The sequence below is a fragment of the Chiloscyllium plagiosum genome, unplaced genomic scaffold (assembly GCF_037043375.1).
Source record: "Chiloscyllium plagiosum isolate Xiang-an unplaced genomic scaffold, Cpla_swu_hap1 HiC_scaffold_24, whole genome shotgun sequence".
Taxonomy (NCBI): domain Eukaryota; kingdom Metazoa; phylum Chordata; class Chondrichthyes; order Orectolobiformes; family Hemiscylliidae; genus Chiloscyllium; species Chiloscyllium plagiosum.
The window spans coordinates 29133451-29153466 of NW_028270162.1; the positions used below are offsets into that span (position 1 = coordinate 29133451).

A 20016-nucleotide genomic window follows, 5' to 3' on the forward strand; every position below is an offset into this window, starting at 1 on the left:
GTTTGGCCTCATAGAGTCTGTATGAAAGTGCAGAAATGCTATTATCCTTTGCACTTCTGTAAATGTTCATGTTTACGTTCATGTTTAAAGAAGTTTGTTTATCTAGTTTGATCAATAACCTAGGAATTTTACTTTCTCTTAGATGCCCGGTTTGCAGGTACTGTCAGACCCCGGAGCCAGTTGAAGAAAACAAATGTTTTGAGTGTGGAGTCCAGGAGGTAAGCAAGACTGATAAATAAAATGTTTAAAGCATGTCAGGTACTAATTCTTTGTGTTTCCTTTGAAAAGGAATGTTTGCCACATGAATATTGTTAGGACTATGGACCTTAACATATTATCCACTTGTGGTATTGGTGTCTCATTCAAGCCTTTGTCAGTCACTTTGTAGCTAGTGCAGAGAAAATTAGGGTCTGACTCATTGTGTCTTGGTCATATCCTGAATAATGAAGCCCTTGCTGTATCAAATCTTCACAACGTTCCTACCAAGATTTCCTAAATGAAATTGCTCCATTCATCAGAACTCTAACCAGCTGTGTGTGGTGAGCATATGCCATAAAGCAATGAATTGAGACTGCCAAGACTCCTTTTACTTAGTGTGATGAGGAAAATAACTTTAATCCTGAGGTTATTTTCTTTTACTTTCTGGAGTGTTTTATCTAACCAGTTTTTAAAAAAATGCGTTGTAGTTCAGATTGTTCTGTCTTATGCACGTGGAGTAACAAGATTACTTTGTTTTTAATACCCCACGTGTTATATAAAGCGGGGTTAAGTAGTAATACCTTTAGACTGTACTGTTGGAGAAGCCACGTCAAGAGCTCTTAATTTATTAAGAAATCCAGTCTTGTAAAGCTGCATTTTTTCATGCTGTTGGCTAACATGTTGGTCATTTGTAGCCTTTACATGTTGCTTTAAATAATTTTAATCCCTTATTTAACTGCCATAAAAGTTAGGAAACCAGTGATGTACATTGCAGTGAAAACAAAAATGCTGGAAATGGTCAACAAATATGGCAGCATTTCTAGAGACAAACAGTTAATTTTCAAACCTGTGATCTTTCGTCAGAACATCAGCTTTGGAACGTTGACTCCGTTTCTCTGCACCGATACTGCGATAGCTCGCTCAGTATTTTCAACACTCTGTCTTTATTTCAGATTTCCAGCATCTGCAGTCTTCTGCTTTTTTGATTAATGTTCATTACAGTGTTTGCTGTCCATTTGGCAGTTGAACCTTTGGTTTGAACTGATTCAATAAAGAGCGCATTTTATTTAGTAATTCACATTTCCCTGTGCAAATGATGGGATTACAAGACATCTTAGATTCCAAATTCACTTTCACCTGACATTATTTCATAGTTAAGTGTTTTTGTGCGCATGGCTGATAAAGAGAAAGAATAGGATGCACACAGGTGAGGAGAAAATTACATAAGAGACAAACAAATGAAGTAACAAATTGAAATTAACAGATATAAAATTAAGACCAAGATGAGAAAGCAAATGAGGCACAGTGAGCAAGAAATAAAGGATAAAATAAACAAAAGTAGGAAAATTTCAACTGGACCAATAAAATGGAAGATCACCCAGAAAACATTGACTATGGCTTATATTTGTCAAGCCTTTAAAAACATAGAACATAGAACATAGAAGAATACAGCGCAGTACAGGCCCTTTGGCCCTCGATGTTGCGCCGATCCAAGCCCACCTAACCTATACTAACCCACTTTCCTCCATATACCTATCCAATGCCCGCTTAAATGCCCATAAAGAGGGAGAGTCCACCACTGCTACTGGCAGGGCATTCCATGAACTTACGACTCGCTGAGTGAAGAACCTACCCCTAACTTCAGTCCTATATCTACCCCCCCTTAATTTAAAGCTATGCCCCCTTGTAATACCCGACTCCATACGCGGGAAAAGGTTCACACTGTCAACCCTATCTAACCCCCTAATCATCTTGTACACCTCAATCAAGTCACCCCTAAACCTTCTTTTCTCTAATGAAAACAGCCCCAAGTGTCTCAGTCTTTCCTCATACGATCTTCCTTCCATACCAGGCAACATCCTGGTAAACCTCCTCTGCACCCGTTCCAGTGCCTCCACATCCTTCCTATAGTATGGCGACCAAAACTGCACACAATATTCCAGATGCGGCCGCACCAGAGTCTTATACAACTGCATCATGACCTCAGGACTCCGGAACTCAATTCCTCTACCAATAAAAGCCAGTACGCCATATGCCTTCCTCACCGCACTATTTACCTGGGTGGCAACTTTCAGAGATCTGTGTACATGGACACCAAGATCCCTCTGCTCATCCACACTACCAAGTATCCAACCATTAGCCCAGTACCCCATCTTTTTGTTATTCTTCCCAAAGTGAATCACCTCACACTTAGCTACATTGAATTCCATTTGCCACCTTTCTGCCCAGCTCTGCAGCTTCTCTATATCCTGCTGTAACCTGCCACATCCTTCCTCACTGTCAACAACTCCTCCGACTTTCGTATCATCCGCAAACTTGCTCACCCAACCTTCTAACCCCTCTTCCAGGTCATTTATAAAAATGACAAACAGCAATGGTCCCAAAACAGATCCTTGCGGAACACCGCTAGTGACGGCACTCCATGAAGAAACTTTGCCATCAACTACTACCCTCTGTCTTCTTCCATCCAGCCAATTCCTAATCCAAACCTCCAACTCACCCTCAATGCCATATCTCCGTATTTTCTGCAGTAGCCTACCATGGGGAACCTTATCAAACGCCTTACTAAAATCCATATATACCACATCTACCGCTTTCCCCTCATCAACCTCCTTCGTCACCTTTTCAAAGAATTCAATAAGGTTTGTGAGGCACGACCTGCCCTTCACAAAACCATGCTGACTATCCTTGATCACATTATTCCTATCCAGATGTGCATAAATCCTATCCCTTACAATTCTCTCTAAGACTTTGCCCACAACAGAAGTGAGACTCACCGGCCTATAGTTACTAGGGTTATCCCTACTCCCCTTTTTGAACAAGGGAACCACATTTGCTATCCTCCAGTCTTCTGGCACTACTCCAGTAGACAAAGAGGACATAAAAATCAAGGCCAATGGCTCTGCAATCTCCTCCCTTGCTTCCCAGAGAATCCTAGGATAAATGCCATCAGGCCCAGGGGACTTATCTATTTTCACCTTTTCCAGGATTTCCAACACCTCTTCTCTACATACCTCAAAGCCATCCATTCTACTTATTTGTGACTCAATATTCACATCGACGACAATGCCCTGTTCCTGAGTAAATACTGAAGAAAAGTATTCATTCAGTGTCTCCCCAATCTCTTCTGCCTCCACACGCAACTTCCCACTACTATCCTTGACTGGACCTATTCCTACCCTAGTCATTCTTTTATTCCTAACATACCTATAGAATGTTAGGTGATCATGTACTGGATAAGGATTCTCTCATTTATCCAAATTAAAAAGTCTGTGTTACTGCTAACAGTGCAGAAAGTATGTCAGATAAGTCTGAAGATACTTTTGCTCAATGTCACCTAAAAATTTTTTTTTTCACCCTTCATCTCATACAGAACCTGTGGATTTGTTTGATATGTGGACACATAGGATGTGGCCGATATGTCAGTCGTCATGCATATAAACACTTTGAGGAAACCCAACACACATATGCCATGCAGCTGACCAATCACAGAGTTTGGGACTACGCAGGAGGTAATTCTTGCAAGAAATAGCTTTTTTTTTATTTCTCGAGTATATAGCTTTGTAACCAGTGGTCCTTATCACTGATTGCCTTAATTGAAATTAAGATAACTTCAGTACTTTTACTAAATAAGGCATGTTCTTATACCAATACAATTATTAATGCTTGATACTCTAGCATTAAGAGTGCTACTTGTTTCTGGCTGTGAATTCAAATCAGGCAGCTGTAGATATGTGAAACAAATAGTCTTTGAGTTAAATTACATTAACTCTCGACTAAACAATTAGCTTTCTGACAATTACAACAGTGGTGTTAAAAACTCTGAATATCTTGATTTTTCATGGATATTGTGATCATGTTGGCTTTTGATATTGTGTTTCCTTTCATATCATTTGCTTATTGACAATTGCGAATATTTATTCTGTTGTACAAGGCCAGTGATTCAATTTGAAATTAATCATTTTTTTAAAATTGAGAAATAAAATACAAAATGAGCAGAGGCAAATATTGATATTTTTCAAGTATTATTTATATTACTGACAAGATACTGAAAATATCACTGCCCTTCCAAGCTTGTTAAGCCACTAACACTCCTGATTCACCAAGGGAGTGTAAAGAATAACCCGAAAGCAGGAGTTTCCTAAGAAGTGTTAAAGTGGAACCAGTGATATCATCACCAATACTTGTGTTCCGCTTTGGCAGTACTTTAAGATTGCTCTGAAGGGGCTTCGTCAGATCTCTTTTGAGAATAGCAACTCCTGTAACTAATCTGTACCTTTATCGATTTTAAGTATGAGAAAGCCAATATTTGCCTCTCAACTTGCTGGTTTAATTAGCTCATGGAAAGCCAAATTTAAAAAAAATTCTTAAATATCTCCTGTAATGGGTTTCTTCTGATTGTAAAAAAAAAATTCAGGTAGGAGGCTGCTCTTAAATTAGGATGTTGGCACATACAATTAATTTCACTGGTTGTGAAAGAATGCAAATTTAATGTATTGAAATCTTAACAATTAGCAATGCATTTTATATTTGTTGAATGACTCCGTGTATTTGGTCATTATCACTATTGAAGTTGTATTTTGGTTTCTATAGATAACTACGTTCATCGTTTGGTGGCCAGTAAAACGGATGGAAAGATTGTCCAGTATGAGTGCGAGGGTGACACTTGTCAAGATGAAAAGATTGATGCCCTTCAATTAGAGGTTAGTGAACCTTTTCAAATACTTGCTCATGTTTTACTTTGTTTCCTCTTCAGTTCTCAAAACATCCTTCCACCTTCAAGACTTTCACACGAGACAGAGTTCCTGAATTGAATGTTGTTTCTCAGGTTCTGATCATGGAATATCCTAACTGCAAACTTCCATGTTTTTTTTTGGTTCTGTGGAAAGTGTACCGTCTTGTATTCAGATGCTGCTGTCCTTGTCTATACCCAGAGTAAAGTGAGATGTGATATGGTCAAACTATTTTGGTCATACTGCAATACAACTGAAGTGTATTTAGATGCGAAAATGATTTCAACGACAAAGTATTTAAGTGATGGGCTGAAAACTTGCATCCATAGGTTTACTCTTGGGTTGAGGGTTGGGGTGGGAAAATGGGCACGGCTTCTTCACATTTGTTAATAATTAAACCACGAGATGGATCAGCTTGTGAATTCTTTTTTGCTTTGGTACAAGCATATTGTTAGCAAACCGATGTAGCAATGGTATTTTACATTGAGTATGCTTTGGATCGGCCCATCCGCCTCTCCCGACTGAAGAAAATTTTATGAAATGAAAAAACGAAGTAGCATCTGATAAAGTTTAATGCATTTATAAGAGCATATAGATGCTCCATTAGTTAATGACTTGGATCTTACATGCCATTGTAAATGGTGCAATTTTGCTGCTACCAGCAAGTTTTGGAAATTCTCGGTTTTGATAAAGACAGCACTAGTGGATTTTCCTTCTTCCTACCCTGTCACTGATGGTGGTAGCATTGAAAGTAAAGGCAGGATGAGCAAAGATGTTAGCTGCCAGTAACCTGTCTGGCTGAGATTCTCCTACTCATCTGTACTGGGCATGCAGTAACTTATCTTGAGTGAACTGGCTTCTCTGGAGCTTATAAAATACTTGGGGGCCAAATGAATTGCAAGTTAAACTATCAGTATGATCTTTTGTCTTTAGCTAACATGCTTTTGTCTGTAGGAGAATATCCCATCTAAAGGATAGAGCTGTCTGTGTCAAATTTTAATTGAGCCAAGGGATGCTTTTGTCTACATGACCAGTTTTATTGGTTAATATTAATTGGTGCTGAAGTGGGAGATGGCACGGGATAGGGTGACGCTAGGTACACTGACACACAGGATGGCCGCTGAGCCCTAAGTTAGCTGCTTAACACACCGGATGGCCACTGGACCATAATATGGAGAGAGAAAGCTGAGCAAGCACAAATACTGCCTGGGGCTACCAGAATGCCAGCACAATGCACTTACAACTTGGTTGATTATTGCAGGGTGGGTGGGGGAGCGAATACACATTTGAGTAGTGTATACTGCCTGCCAGAGTGTCTGGATCCAGCCAACACCTTTGATAAAAATGCTGACAGAACTTTGTATTGAGTCCACATCAAACTAATAGCCAGGGCTGCAGTAATTGTCCTTCTCAGGACGAGTGATTAGCACCCATTACTATAGTAATGGATTTCCATGCAGCCGCTGAAATTGACAATGTCTGTGCTAAAACTGACAATTACCATGCTGAAATTAACAAAGGCTGCCCTGGAACTGACAATGACTGCATCAAAACTATCAGCGATTCTGCAATGTTTACAATAAACAAACCATGTTACAAAGACCATAACCTCATCAATGACCTATTATATTACAAAATGTTTAAACGTATCTTAACATATGCTCCGGGTTGAGGTGAAACTTGCAGGTGACCACTACTGTTGGTGTCTTTCTCTCCTTGGAGCTCTGGTATATCCTTGTGCAATAAACTCTGCCGTTGAACTCTGACTCCGAGGCTAGTGATTTTCCCCACAACAATTGGTACTGCGAGCAGGGTTTCTGTTACTGGTGCCCTGGTCAAAGGCCATGAACCGGGGCACTGCGAGCAGGGTTTCTGTTACTGGTGCCCTGGTCAAAGGCCGTGAACTGGGGTAAGAACCAATTTGGTAGAGGTAGAGAAGTCCCCACTGGTTAGGAACACTTTACTGTGGGCCGTAACCGGGGATACACAGTCTGTTAAATGGCAGATCAAAGTTTTAAGGGGAAACTGCAGGTCCCCTTATTGAGAAATACAAGACAGACAGTTGACAGAGCAAATGAAGAAAAGAATTCGCACAACAGAGAGAGTGGATATATAAACAGAAACGGAGTAAAACTAAAAAAAATCAGGATAATGTTGTTATACCATTTAGCAGGCCTAATTGAACAAGTGAGTGCCTCCACAAGTAGGTGGAGAAAGGACCAGGAACATGTTAAAGAGCTGGAGGACAGAATACAAGAGTTAGAGCAGGGAACAATGTAAAGTACTGCAGCCACTGCAACAGAATAGGACACATAGAAGCAATGTGCTGGGAAAAGCATGGGACATCCCCAAACACTGCGGAACCGCGGGAGTCCTGAGGCCAGCAGAGCTGACAACAAGCTGCCCTCATTCGTGAGGTTAAGGGAGAGGGGAGAATTTACGTGCCCTCAGTAATAGGAGGGAGGAAATGTGAAATGATAGTAGACACAGGAGCGGCTGTGTCTCTCACAAACTTACCCTTACCCCACACAAATAAAATGATTCACTTAACTGGGGTAGGAGGAGATAAAACACCGGCCTTACCTAAGCGAAACTACCCTCGTAGAAATAAACAATATGTATCCCCATGAAATTCTGTGTACGCCAAAATAACGAGGACACCATAACGGGCAATGATCTCATAAGAGAATATAATGTTGTAATCAATTGTGCAAAAAGGAAATTGATTTGGCCCAGACAGGATGGTTGAAAGACCAAGATTGGGAAACTTACAAGTCACCTTGAAACTATTAAAGTGGATACAGCCAGCTGTAGGGACCGGAACCTCGAAAATGGGGGATTTGGAGCCATCTGGGCCATCGTCCCTGGAGCATGGGCAGAAACAAAGTTAGATACAGGTCTAGTTAACATAGACTAGATGAGGGTTCCCAGATTGGGGCATAATCCCCACCATCAATACCCAATAAAACCCGAAGCAGGAAAAGCGGTTGTGGAGATAGTGAAAGGACTAGTGAAATAGAGAATCCTGAAAGCAACCACAAGCACAACTAACTCCCCGACGTGGCCTGTAATAAATCCTGATGGGAGCCACAGCTCACCATTGATTATACATGACTAAATAAGGTCACCCCCAAATTGCACCCCATTGTAGCAGACCCCTCCACTATTTTAAATGGCTTAGCCCTGATACAAGATTTTTACTGTTTTTGACATAACCGATGGGTTCTGGTCTATCCTGTTAGACCCTGAGTCCCAGAATAAATTCGCTTTTACAGTAACGGACAGGCATTTCTTTTGCCCCCAAGTCAATCCATGGTAATAGTTAGGGATACTGGTGAAAACCCAGCTGAGGGAATTCTAGACACGGGATTCCCACAATTGTGGGGATATAGATGGGGATGAAGATAGGAAGAGAATAAAGGATACCCCCACCCCCCTCCCGGACACAGCTGAGGAGACCCTGTTCGTGGACGGGTCCCGAAAATATGTAGCAGGGTCTCCCCAAACAGGATGGGCTGTGGTAAATTATAAATTCGAAACAGTTATGTCCGGAAGGATTGATGGAAGTCAGTCTGCACAGGTAGCCGAACTGGTCGCACTCACCAAAGCGCTGGAATTAGCAAAAGGAAAAAACGTGAATATATAAACAGACAGTCAATATGCCTTTGGTGTAGTTCGTGACCACATGGTGGCATGGGGTAGAAGAGGGCTCACCACTGCAGGGGGAGCCTCTATCGAACACCAATTAAGAATGCAGGCACTATTACGTGCCAGTGAACAGCCAAAAGAGGCTGCAGTAATAAAAATAAAAGCCCATAAAAAGAGCCAGCAAAGAAGAGTCCACGTTGGTTAAAATTCAAAGGAAACCAGGCAGCAGACCGAGCAGCTCAGAAAACCCCAGAACAAGAAGCCATTGACAAGGCTGTAATGGCCACTATTGAATGAGCCAAAGTCTCTATCCAAATTCAGCAGCTACAGGAGGACCACCCGGCAGGAAAACAGAGAAATGAGAACTGCAGGGGTGCTCAAAGGGGAAGATGGTGTCTGGAGGCGAGCAGACAAGGTGGTAGCACCAGCGTGTATACAGAACGCATTGCTTGAACTTCACCAGAGGCTGTGATTACAAGCCGAGGGAGTGTGTGTGATGGAAGGGAATGGGAAGAGACATGGCCAAGTACTGCTGCCGATGCACGGTTTGTGCACAACATAACCCAGAGAGACCCATAAAAGTTAGGATGGGACACCAGCCCAGACCAAGGGGACCCTGGGAACACCTTCAGATAGATTTCACAGGACCACGATCACCTTCCGTGGGAAACATACTGCCTGGTCATCATAGACCAATTCACTTGGTGGGTAGAAGCATTCCCAACCAAAAGCTGCACTGAGACCACTGTAGCCAGAATATTAGCGGAGGAGGTAATCCCCGAGTGGGGGTACCCTTCCAGATCAACTCTAACCAAGGGACGCATTTTACAGACAAGGTCATGAGGACTGGCTGCCAATTACTTGGCATTGGACAAAATTTTCACATTCCCTATCACCCCCAGAGCTCAGGGATGGTAGAGAGAATGAATAGAACGCTCGAAAATACTTTATCCACAGCTATGCAAACCTCAGGCAGAACATGGGTTGTGGTGCTGCCAGCCATACTAATGAAAATAAGAGCCATGACGAATCAGGCAATCGGGCTAACACTATATGAATTAATGACCGGGTAAGCAATGCAATTGCCAGAGACGACAATCACAGGTGGCACAGATGTGGCTCCAGTAAGAGACAAAATTTGGTGGTATGTGATGGAATTAAGTGCCCAATTGAAAGCGATGCAGAAATCTGTAATTGATAAACCGGACAAAGCAGGGGAACTCAATCTTCTCTGAGGTCCCAGCAGCAGGAAACTGTGTCCTGGTGCGAGTACTGCCCAACAAACCAGGCTTTGCCCCAAAATGGAATGGACCATATGACGTGGTAATAAGTGGGGACACCTGCTCCTGCCTGGATGTTAAAGGAAAAGGCACATGGAAGCACTGGACCCAACTAAAACCATTTTAAGACTCCTATGACATTGACCATTTCCCAGGTGCAGATAAGACTGTCATCCCAGGGGAAGTACCGAAAACACAACAGAACAAACCACACAAAAGCGCAATTGCACCTCCTAACGAAAACAAAGACTTTGATAACTTTATTTCACTGCTAAATATCTATACCTGTATGTATTTAACTGTGTTTAAGTGTCGCATCTGTCAGGAGCATGTCAGGATTTGAAGATAACCTCTTCTATATAAACCACCTAAGTTTACATGGGAACCGAACTGTCTGCTACCCACTGGCGCGATCAGTAGAATCTCTGTTTGTGGCCACCTTGATGTGGACCCCTCTACTGCATACAGTAGACACCTCTGGAGCGGCAGATAGGAAAATACGTACAGGGAGTCCAGGGGAGATGTGGCAGGACCACCGGAAGCCCCATTTAAAACCTGGTAATTACCTGTTTGTTAGGGCAGGGATGGGAGTGTGTTTATGCCCTGGTCGCAAACATTACTCATGTTCAGACACAGTGCACCTATCAGTGCTATACAGTCAGCAAGGGACAGTTTGCCTGCACCTGCAGCGAGCAGGCATGTTTGAATGTGACTGCAGGCAGTCAGTTCATATGTGGTCAGTGCAATGGCATTCATGTCAATTCTGCCACATGGACATACCCCGTTGATACTTACCAGCTGTGAGGGGGGACACTTGGGATCAGGGGCGACATGGGTGGACAGACAGATGGAAGGACAGGACAATGTATGTTACCGTGCGACTAAGGCATTTATTTTTCTATTTAAGGGGACTTACGTGACCTCCCAAACCTGTTCACTGTAGGGACAATTGCACCCCTTACTGTACCATGCCCCAGTGGGGAACATGTTCGGAGAAGGAAAGTGGCCTACTTCATCAGCCAGGAGTTCTGTGCTGACTGGCAGACCCCCACTGGGATATAGATTCTTGGGATCTCTATCTTTGGGGGGGTGCAGCAGGGATCGTCAGCACTAAAAACTGAAATTACCTTGTATGTGGCCTGACTATCCTCAAAAGCTCTGGAAGCAATAAATACAGAGTTGGCTGAACTCAGACTGTACACACAGCAGACACGTTACACGGTGGATTATCAATTAGCACAGCAAGAGGGAGTTTGGTGACAGTTGTATCACCCATGTTATTGATGACTTTTCAAACATAATAGAAGCCATCAAAAATATCCGAGTCCAGCTAGATTATTTTCAACAGGGAGCCACAATTACAGACAGCTGGCTAAATCGGTTGATAATTTTTGGGGGCCCTATTTGGCACATGGGATAGTTCTCCTCATTGCACCCATGCTGCGATTCCATATGGGCCTCCTCTGGTGTTTAAAGTTCTGCTGTAAGGCACTACTGACTAGAACTGTGCCAGCAGCGAGTGTCACCACGGAAGAGCTCCCAGCGAAATTGATACTCCATGATACCCCTCGGGAGGAGGTCCTCCGAGAGAAGACCTACCTCTACATGTAAACTTGTTGGTTTGTTGGAGATCTCCAAAGTTGCCTCCTTGACCACAAAGGGGGGAGTGAATTGGGAGATGGCACAGGGCAGAGTGACACTAGGACAGACAGACAGACCAAGATGGCCACCCAACCACCATATGGAGAGAGACAGCAGAGCAAACACAGATTCTGCCTGGAGCCACCAGAATGCCAGCACAATGCACTCTCAACCTAGTTGATTACTAAGTTAAAAATCACACAACACCAGGTTATAGTCCAACAGGTTTAATTGGAAGCACACTAGCTTTCGGAGCGACGCTCTTTCATCAGGTGATTCGGAGCGACGCTCCTTCATCACAATCACCTGATGAAGGAGCGTCGCTCCGAAAGCTAGTGTGCTTCCAATTAAACCTGTTGGACTATAACCTGGTGTTGTGTGATTTTTAACTTTGTACACCCCAGTCCAATACCGGCATCTCCGAATCATAGTTGATTATTGTAAGGCAGATGGGGGAGAGAATACACATTTGAGTAGCGTATACTGCCTGCCAAAGTGTCTGGGTCCAGCCAACACCTTTGATAGAAATGCTGATACAGACTCAATACAAAGTGCTAATAACCAGGGCTGCAGTAATCGTCCTTCTCGGGAACAGTGATTAGCGTCCATTACTACAGTAATGGATTTTGGTGCAGACATTCAAATTGACATTGTCTGCGCTGAAACTGACGACTGCGCTAAAATTAACAAAGGCTGCGCTGGAACTGACAATAACTGCACTGAAATTATCAACAATTCAGCAATGTTTACAATTAACAAACTATGTTACAAAGACAATAGCCTCATCACTGACCTATTATATTGCAAAATGTATAAAAGTATCTTGACATGTGCTCTGGGTTGAGAGAAAACTTGCAGTTGACCACTGTTCTTTGGTGTCTCTTTCTCTCTCCCCGGAACTCCAGTATTTCCTTATACAATAAACTCTGTCATTGAACCCCAACTCTAACTCTTTACCCCACAACAGTGCCTATCATTGAATATTGGAAAGCATAGCTGCTTTTTAAAAAATAAGTAACACACTTGGAAAAGTTCAATTCATTTCCATTACTTTATTTATATTAATATGGATGCCTGTCCAAATCTGTCATCAACTGATCAAGATGTTTGAGTCATCCAAATGTCAAAACCTTCTTGAAGAAAATTTTCATGAATGTATCAGGGGAGCCAGTGGACTAGGGAGGCAGTGGACTAGTGCTATTACTACTGGACTATTAATCCAGAGACCCTAATAATGGGACCTGGAATTGAATCCCGCCATGGCAGAATTCAATAAAAGTCTGGAATTAAGAGTCTAATGATGACTATTGTCGAGTTTTAGAAAAACCTATCTGATTCATTAATGTCCTTCAGAGAAGGAAACTGTCATCCTTACGTGAAATGTGGTTGACTATTAACTGCCCCTCTGTCCTATTAGGGATGGGCAATAAATGTCTCTTAGTGACATCATCATCCAATGAATTAAAAAAAACTTCACCAATTCTGTCAGTAAAGGATGGATTGTACTGATGTATTTAAAATAAAGATTTTTTTTAAAAAAACGGCTTTTTAAAAGAATCCTTCTTTGGATATGAACTTAGAGTCATAGAGATGTACAGCATGGAAACAGACACTTCGGTCCGACTCGTCCATGCTGACCAGATATCCCAAGCCAATCTAGTCCCACCTGCCAGCACCTGGCCAAAATCCTGTCTATACCTGACAAATGCTTCCTTCTTTTTCTTAACCAAGCCCTCAATTTCTTTAGTCATCCAGCCTTCTCTATACCTACCAGCCTTTCCTTTCACCCTAATGTACTTTCTCTGGACACGTTCTCTCATTTCTGAAGGCTTCCCATTTTCAGCCGTCCCTATACCTGCGAACACCTGCCCTCAACTGGCTTTTGAAAGTTCTTGCCTAATACCATCAAAATTGGCCTTTCTCCAAATTAGAACTTTTAGATCTGGTCTATTGTTTTGCATCACTATTTTAAAACTAATAGAGTTATGGTCGCTGGCCCCAAAGTGCTCCCCCACTGACACCTTGGTCACCTGCCCTGCCTTATTTCATAAGAGTAGGTCAAGTTTTGCACTTTCTCTAATAGGCATATCCTTAATGAATGAAGCTGGAGGACCAGATACTCAGGACTGAGTAATAAAGCTGTGAGCGTTTGGAGGAGGAAGGGGATGATGTTCCAGATAATGTGGTGGTATGCACTCGGAATCTAAAACTTGAGTTAGTCTGGAACTCTCAGCTAATACTTTACTCAAAATACAATTATGCAACAGTTGCCCTGGCATGGACTGGTAGAAACTATGGAATTTATACAGTAAGAGGTGTTTTGCTTAATGGCTGTGTATCCCCATCCGTTATTGTGAATTTGTTCCATATTCAGTCTTTGGACTATTCATAGAGAAATCAGAGTTAACATTTTGAGTTGAGCCACCCTTCCTTGGAGCTTCCTGTTCTGATTTCTCTCCACAGATGCTGCCAGACCTGCTGAGCTTTCCCAGCAATTTCTGTTTTTGTGTCTGATTTACAGCGTCTGCAGTGATTTTGGTTTTTATTAAATGGCAGTTCACACAACTTCGTGTCATGCATTTATTGATTCATCATGAGAACTGATTCTCAATATTGTATCTCATAGTGAATTTGCAAATAGTTATGTCTTGGGTGTATATGCTAGAGTACATAAAGGAAAGGCAGCAAATTGCATATATGTTTGTCATAAAGTAAAATTATTATTCAAAAAGCAAATCCTTGTGGGTTGGAGTTTAATGTACCAAGTTGGAATTTCATTCTGCTGTACCAGGGACTGAAAAGATATCTGTTTCTACTGCTAACCTCTCAACCCTTAGTCAGAATGTGTGGTTGAAGTCCACTCCAGGACTTGAGCACAAAAATCAAGGTCGACACATCAGAACAATACAAAGGAAGTACTGCATTATCAGAAATGTTACGGTTATCTCGCAATCAAACACATTATATGTTTATTATTACATTGGTGTTTGTGTGGGCTTCCTGCGTTCAAACCGACTGTGGCATTTCCTTCATCACAGCAACGACTGTACTCTAAAAGTACTTCACTGGCTGTGATGTCCACTGTTCATACAAGGCATTGCACAAATGAGCCTTTTTTTCAGTAATAAGAGGTGCCTTGTTAGCTAGACAAATCCCAGCTTATTCTGCGACTTGCAACCTTGAATCTAAAACAATAATGGCTACCTGCCAGCATTCCTGAGCAAGGGAAATATCCTGAAATAGAAATATAAATCAAAATAGTGTTTAAACATAATAAAGGGATGGGTGCTTTTGTTTTTACTATGGTACTTAAGATTTTCACGGAAATATATGTTCAAATTTGTCCAGCAGTGCACTTCAAACATGTTTCGTGTTCTGTATGAACCATTTCGTAAAACGATTTAATAGATTTTGTAAACTTTTTTTTTCTTGATAGTATTCATACCTCCTGACTAGTCAGCTAGAATCTCAACGCATCTACTGGGAAAACAAAATAGTACACTTGGAAAAGGATGCAGCAGAAGAGGTAAGTTGATTTCATGTTTCTTTTTCACTCTTGCCATTCTTGTTCCAGAAAGTAGGAGAACATAATCTGTTGTTTTCAATATTCTGTAGATTCTGAATGATTCCTAAGGGTTGGATGCTTGCAAATGTCAACCACTATTTAAGAAGGAAGCAAGAGTGAAAACTGGGAACTATAGAGCTGTTAGCCTTACAATTGCATGCTTTGCTGGCAAGGCCAGCATTTATTACCCATCCTTAAGTTCCCAGAGAATAGTTAAGAATCATTGCTGTGGGTCTGGAGTCACATGTAAGATAGTGCAGGTAAGGATGACCTGATTTCTTTCCCAAAATGACATTTGTGAACCAGATGGTTTTTTTATGACAATTCACAATGGTTTCAAGTTCGCCATTAGGCCAGCCCTCTATTCCAGATTTTTTGAATTCCGATTTCACCATCTGCCATGGGTAGGATTCAAATCCATGCCCCAGAGCGTTAGGCTTAGGTTCTGGATTCCAGTGACATTGCCACTATGCCTCACTAATTCTAGAATCTACTATAAAATAGATAAACAGGTTGGTTGATAGTGATCTAATTAGGCAGTCAGCATGGATTTGGGAATGGGAAATCATATATGATGAACTTGGAGTTTTTCAAAGATGTTCCTAACAATATTTGTAAAGAGGAATAGGTCGACCTTGTATACTTAGACTTTCAAAAGGCTTTTGATTAAGTATCGCAGGCAGCTGATGAGAAATGTTTAAAGCACATGGGACAGAGGGTAATATACTGGCATTGATTAAATTGGCTAAGAGACAGAAAACATTATAAGAATAAATGGGTCATTCTAACATTGGCAGGCTGTGACTGGTGGGGTACCACAAGGATCATACTTCAGCTGTTCACAATCTTTATTGATGATTTGAAGATGAGGGCCAAATGTAATATTTCCAAATTTGTGAATGATACAGTGTGAAGTGGAAATATGTACTGCGCAATGTAAAATGGTGGTTCCAGGAGGACTTGGGTAGGTTTAGTGATGGGAATATTATATGGGGGGAAAAAGTGAATTTATCCAATTTAGTAGGTGAAACAGATGTGCAGAGTACTTCTTAAATGGTAAGGTATTGGACAGTGTAGACGTACAAAGGGATCTAAGTGTTCTTGTTGATAAATTACTAAGGCTCATTTTGGTGCAGCAAGCAATTAGGAAGGCTAATGGCCTTTAATGCAACAAATGTTGAGTACAGAATAGCGAACTCTAGCTTCAATTCTATTGGATTTTGGCTAGACTGCACCTGGAGCATTGTGTAGCTTTAGTTTCCTTATCTGAGGAAAGAAATGATATTGCCATAGAGGATTGCATTGAAGGTATCTGAAGTTATAGATAAGGCAGGAAAATGGAATTGAGAATTATCAGATCAGCCATGATCTCTGAGTGGTGGAATGGACTCAGCAGGCTGAATGGTCTACTGCTGTTATGTCTTATGGTCCAAATAGAGTCATAGACATGTACAGACCCTTCGGTCCAACCCATCCGTGCTGACCAGATATCCCAACCCAATCTAGTCCCACCTGCTAGCACCCGGCCCATATCTCTCCAAACCCTTCCTATCCAAATGCCTCTGAAATGTTGCAATTGTACCAGCCTCCACCACTTCCTCTGGCAGCTCATTCCATACACGTACCACCCTCTGTGTGAAAAAGTTGCCCTTTAGATCTCTTATATCTTTCCCCTCTCACTCTAAACCTATGCTCTCGAGTTCTGGATTCCCCAACCCCAGGGAAAAGACTTTGTCTGTTTATCCTATCCATGCCCCTCATGCCTTTGTAAACCTCTAAAAGGTCACTTCTCAGCCTTCGACGCTCCAGGGAATACAGCCACAGCCTGTTCAGCCTCTCCCTATAGCTCAAATTCTCCAACCCTCACAACATCCTTGTAAATCTTTTCTGAGCCCTTTCAATTTTACAACATCTTTCCGATAGGAAGATCAGAATTGCACACAATATTCCAACAGTGGCCTGACCAATGTCCTGTACAGCCGCAACATGACCTCCCAACTCCTGTACTCAATACTCTGACCAATAAAGGAGCATATCAAACGCCGCCTTTACTCTCCTATCTACCTGCGACCCCAGTTTCAAGGTTGCTATGAACCTGCACTCCAAGGTCTCTTTGTTCAGCAATACTTCTTAGTACCTTTACCATTAAGTGTATAAGTCTTGCTAAGATTTGCTTTCCCAAAATGCAGCACCTTGCATTTATGTGAATTAAACTTCATCTGCCACTTCTCAGCCCTTTGGCCCATCTGATCAAGATTCTGTTGTGATCTGAGGTAACCTCCTTCGCTGTCCACTACACCTCCAATTTTGGTGTCATCTGCATACAAACTAACTAACTATTAAACCTCTTATTAAATTTCAGAACTAATGAAGAAGTTTCCACCAAAAATGTGAAATTCCAACATTGAATCATGATTTATCTAAATTGCTTTTACTTTTCATGGGATGTGGATGTTGCTGACAAGGCTAACATTTGTTGCCCATCCCTAAATGCCCTTGCAAAGGAGGTGGTGAGCCACGTTAGAGAACCATTGCAGTCCATCTAATGCAGGTACATCTTTAATGTTGGCACTGGGTCTAGAGGTATCTGTAGGTATGAATGGCAGATTTCCTTCCCTAAAGTATAAGTTATATGGATTTTTATGACAATTGATGACAGTTTTGTGGCACCATTCCAAGACTAGCTTTTGGTTCCAGATTTTTGTTGTTTGAATTTGTTAATTTCTTGTCCGAAGGCATTGGCTGGGTCTCTGGATTGTTGATGCACTACACCCCCATTTCCCCTTAATTCTTTTTCCAAACTTTATCCTGTCCTATTTTGTCATTCCAGATCAATAATATGAAAATAAAATTCAAGGAAACCATTGAAAAGTGTGACAGTCTGGAGCAGAAGTTAAGTGAATTAATGAAAGACAAACAAGCTCTCGAGAGAAAGTAAGTAACTTTGGCAAAATTTTTATTGTAATCTCATAAATTATTATAAAAGTGACCAGCAGTTTAAGTGGTGCTTCTAAAGATGATGCTTCTACTGCCTGTTTATCAAATTTCTTCCTTCTTTCACATTTTACTTTCTCAGAATATCCAGATAACTATTGTTCCTGTCTGAAATGAGCTGATTTAGCAGGTTGTTCATATTATAATTAATCCTGTCTTTGTCTGATGTCTTCACATTAATATTCAGCAAGCTATACAAGAAAGGATCAATAAAGAAAGGAAAGCTGAATTAATTTATTTCCCTTTTTGCATTCCCAAGTTACAGATGCCAAAGCTGCCTCTCTTGGTTTTACCCCAACTCTTTGTGTGTTGGCTGTGGCTCAGTTGATAGCACTGCTGACTGTGTATCACAAGGTTCCAATGCACTCCAGGATTTGAGCACAAAAGTTGAGGCTAGTAGTCTGGTGCCACTATCGAGGAAGTGCTGCCCAGTCAGAGTTGCCTTTTTTTTGGTTAAGCCATTGAACTAAGGCTCTCCGCTTGTTTGGGTGGAGATAAAAGATCCCGGGCAATATCTTGAAGAGCAGGGGCGTTATTCTGCTGTCCTGATCAATATTTATCCCTTGATCAATGTCACATGTAGATGATCTGACCATTGTCACATTGCTGTTTGTAGGAGTTTACTGTGTGCAGATTTCTTGTTGCATTTTGTTAATCGGCTTTGAAAACACTTTGAGATGTCTGGTGATGGAAAGTGTGATATGAATTGAAATATTTTGTTTTTTTAAAACTAACTTATTCCAAACTTACTTTCTAATTCTTCACAACTAGGTGGTTTGTGATTTTCACCAGTTCCAAGGATATTTATCCATGCTGACACATGGCATCACAAGTCATCAGTTCAATTTATTCTTTAAAATATGATGCATTGTAAAAGTTAAATTAGGAATAATCTCATGGTGCAGGTCAGGATGTAATTTACCTATTGTCATGAGACTGCTCTGTGTGGAGTCTTCTGTCCTCTGCAAATACTTAATGGGATCTGATTTTAGGAATTGTTTCAATTTGAAGATTTAAGTTGCATTTCATTGTGCCAGTTTCAATGGGAATATGTCATGTTTAATTTTAGGAGATTTCACTTTAAGAATATAGATCTTCTTACAGTTCCTGATGAAAGCTGTGCCAGATTGTACATTGTGATCTCTCCTTTTGATTTTCTTTCCCTGCATGGTTTATAAAATTGTGCTTAAATTTCTGTAAACTCTAACTTGTGTTTGTAAAATTGAAGATCTACTTTGACTTGGAAATTAATGTTCTCATAGACTTGTATGTCCTTCATATCAAAAGGTATTTAATTGCTTTATGAGTAGGTTCTCTTTCAAACATTGCACTGTGGTAAAAATGTTAGATATTTGTACAAACAACAACTTCTAAAGTTTCCAAGTCCTAAACTGAGTGTTTATTTTATGCTGAAGTATTTAGATTAGCTGAGCCCTATTTTGACGGTTGTTTCTTTTTGGGTTCTAGTTGGTGGTATTTGTGTGCCTTTTGTGTTTTAACTGTTTGTTTGATTTCACCCATCCTTTCTACACTTTTTTTTCCCCTCATTCTATATTTTAGTTTTAAAAATTTGAACTGTTTCTTAAAACTGTTCAGTTTAAAAGATTTAAGTTTGCATATATAGTAAAAGTCAAAAGTAATTGAGAAACATTTGATGTTGCACCGGTGTAAAGTGAGTTGTGTAACTGCACCCTGTTGATCATCTGAGTCCAAGGTCTATTTTTCGCAGTACTTTTGATAGTGTTTATTTTACAGAAATACAGTGCTAGTCATCAACCGTTCAAGAGGTTTAAAATTCTATTTAGCCTCTGAAACTTTACTATGTACACTGTTTTGACTTTAAAATGTGGTGCAGGCTTGTCAACTATATGTAACTATTGTGTAGAATGAACACAATATAGGATTGAATTTAGAGGATTAGATCTAAAATATAGTCAATATGGCAAAAACAGTTGTA

General features: G+C 41.0%; 1 protein-coding gene across 1 annotated transcript in view; it reads left to right on the forward strand.

The window, feature by feature from the left end:
• The window catches only part of brap (BRCA1 associated protein), a 40561-nt gene that overhangs the window by 17591 nt on the left and 2954 nt on the right, over positions 1-20016 (forward strand). Inside the window, exons 7-11 of the mRNA XM_043715669.2 lie at positions 143-218; positions 3572-3710; positions 4792-4901; positions 14937-15026; positions 17896-17999. Coding sequence (XP_043571604.1) covers positions 143-218; positions 3572-3710; positions 4792-4901; positions 14937-15026; positions 17896-17999 — 519 coding nt within the window. The remainder of the gene's footprint in view (positions 1-142; positions 219-3571; positions 3711-4791; positions 4902-14936; positions 15027-17895; positions 18000-20016) is intronic.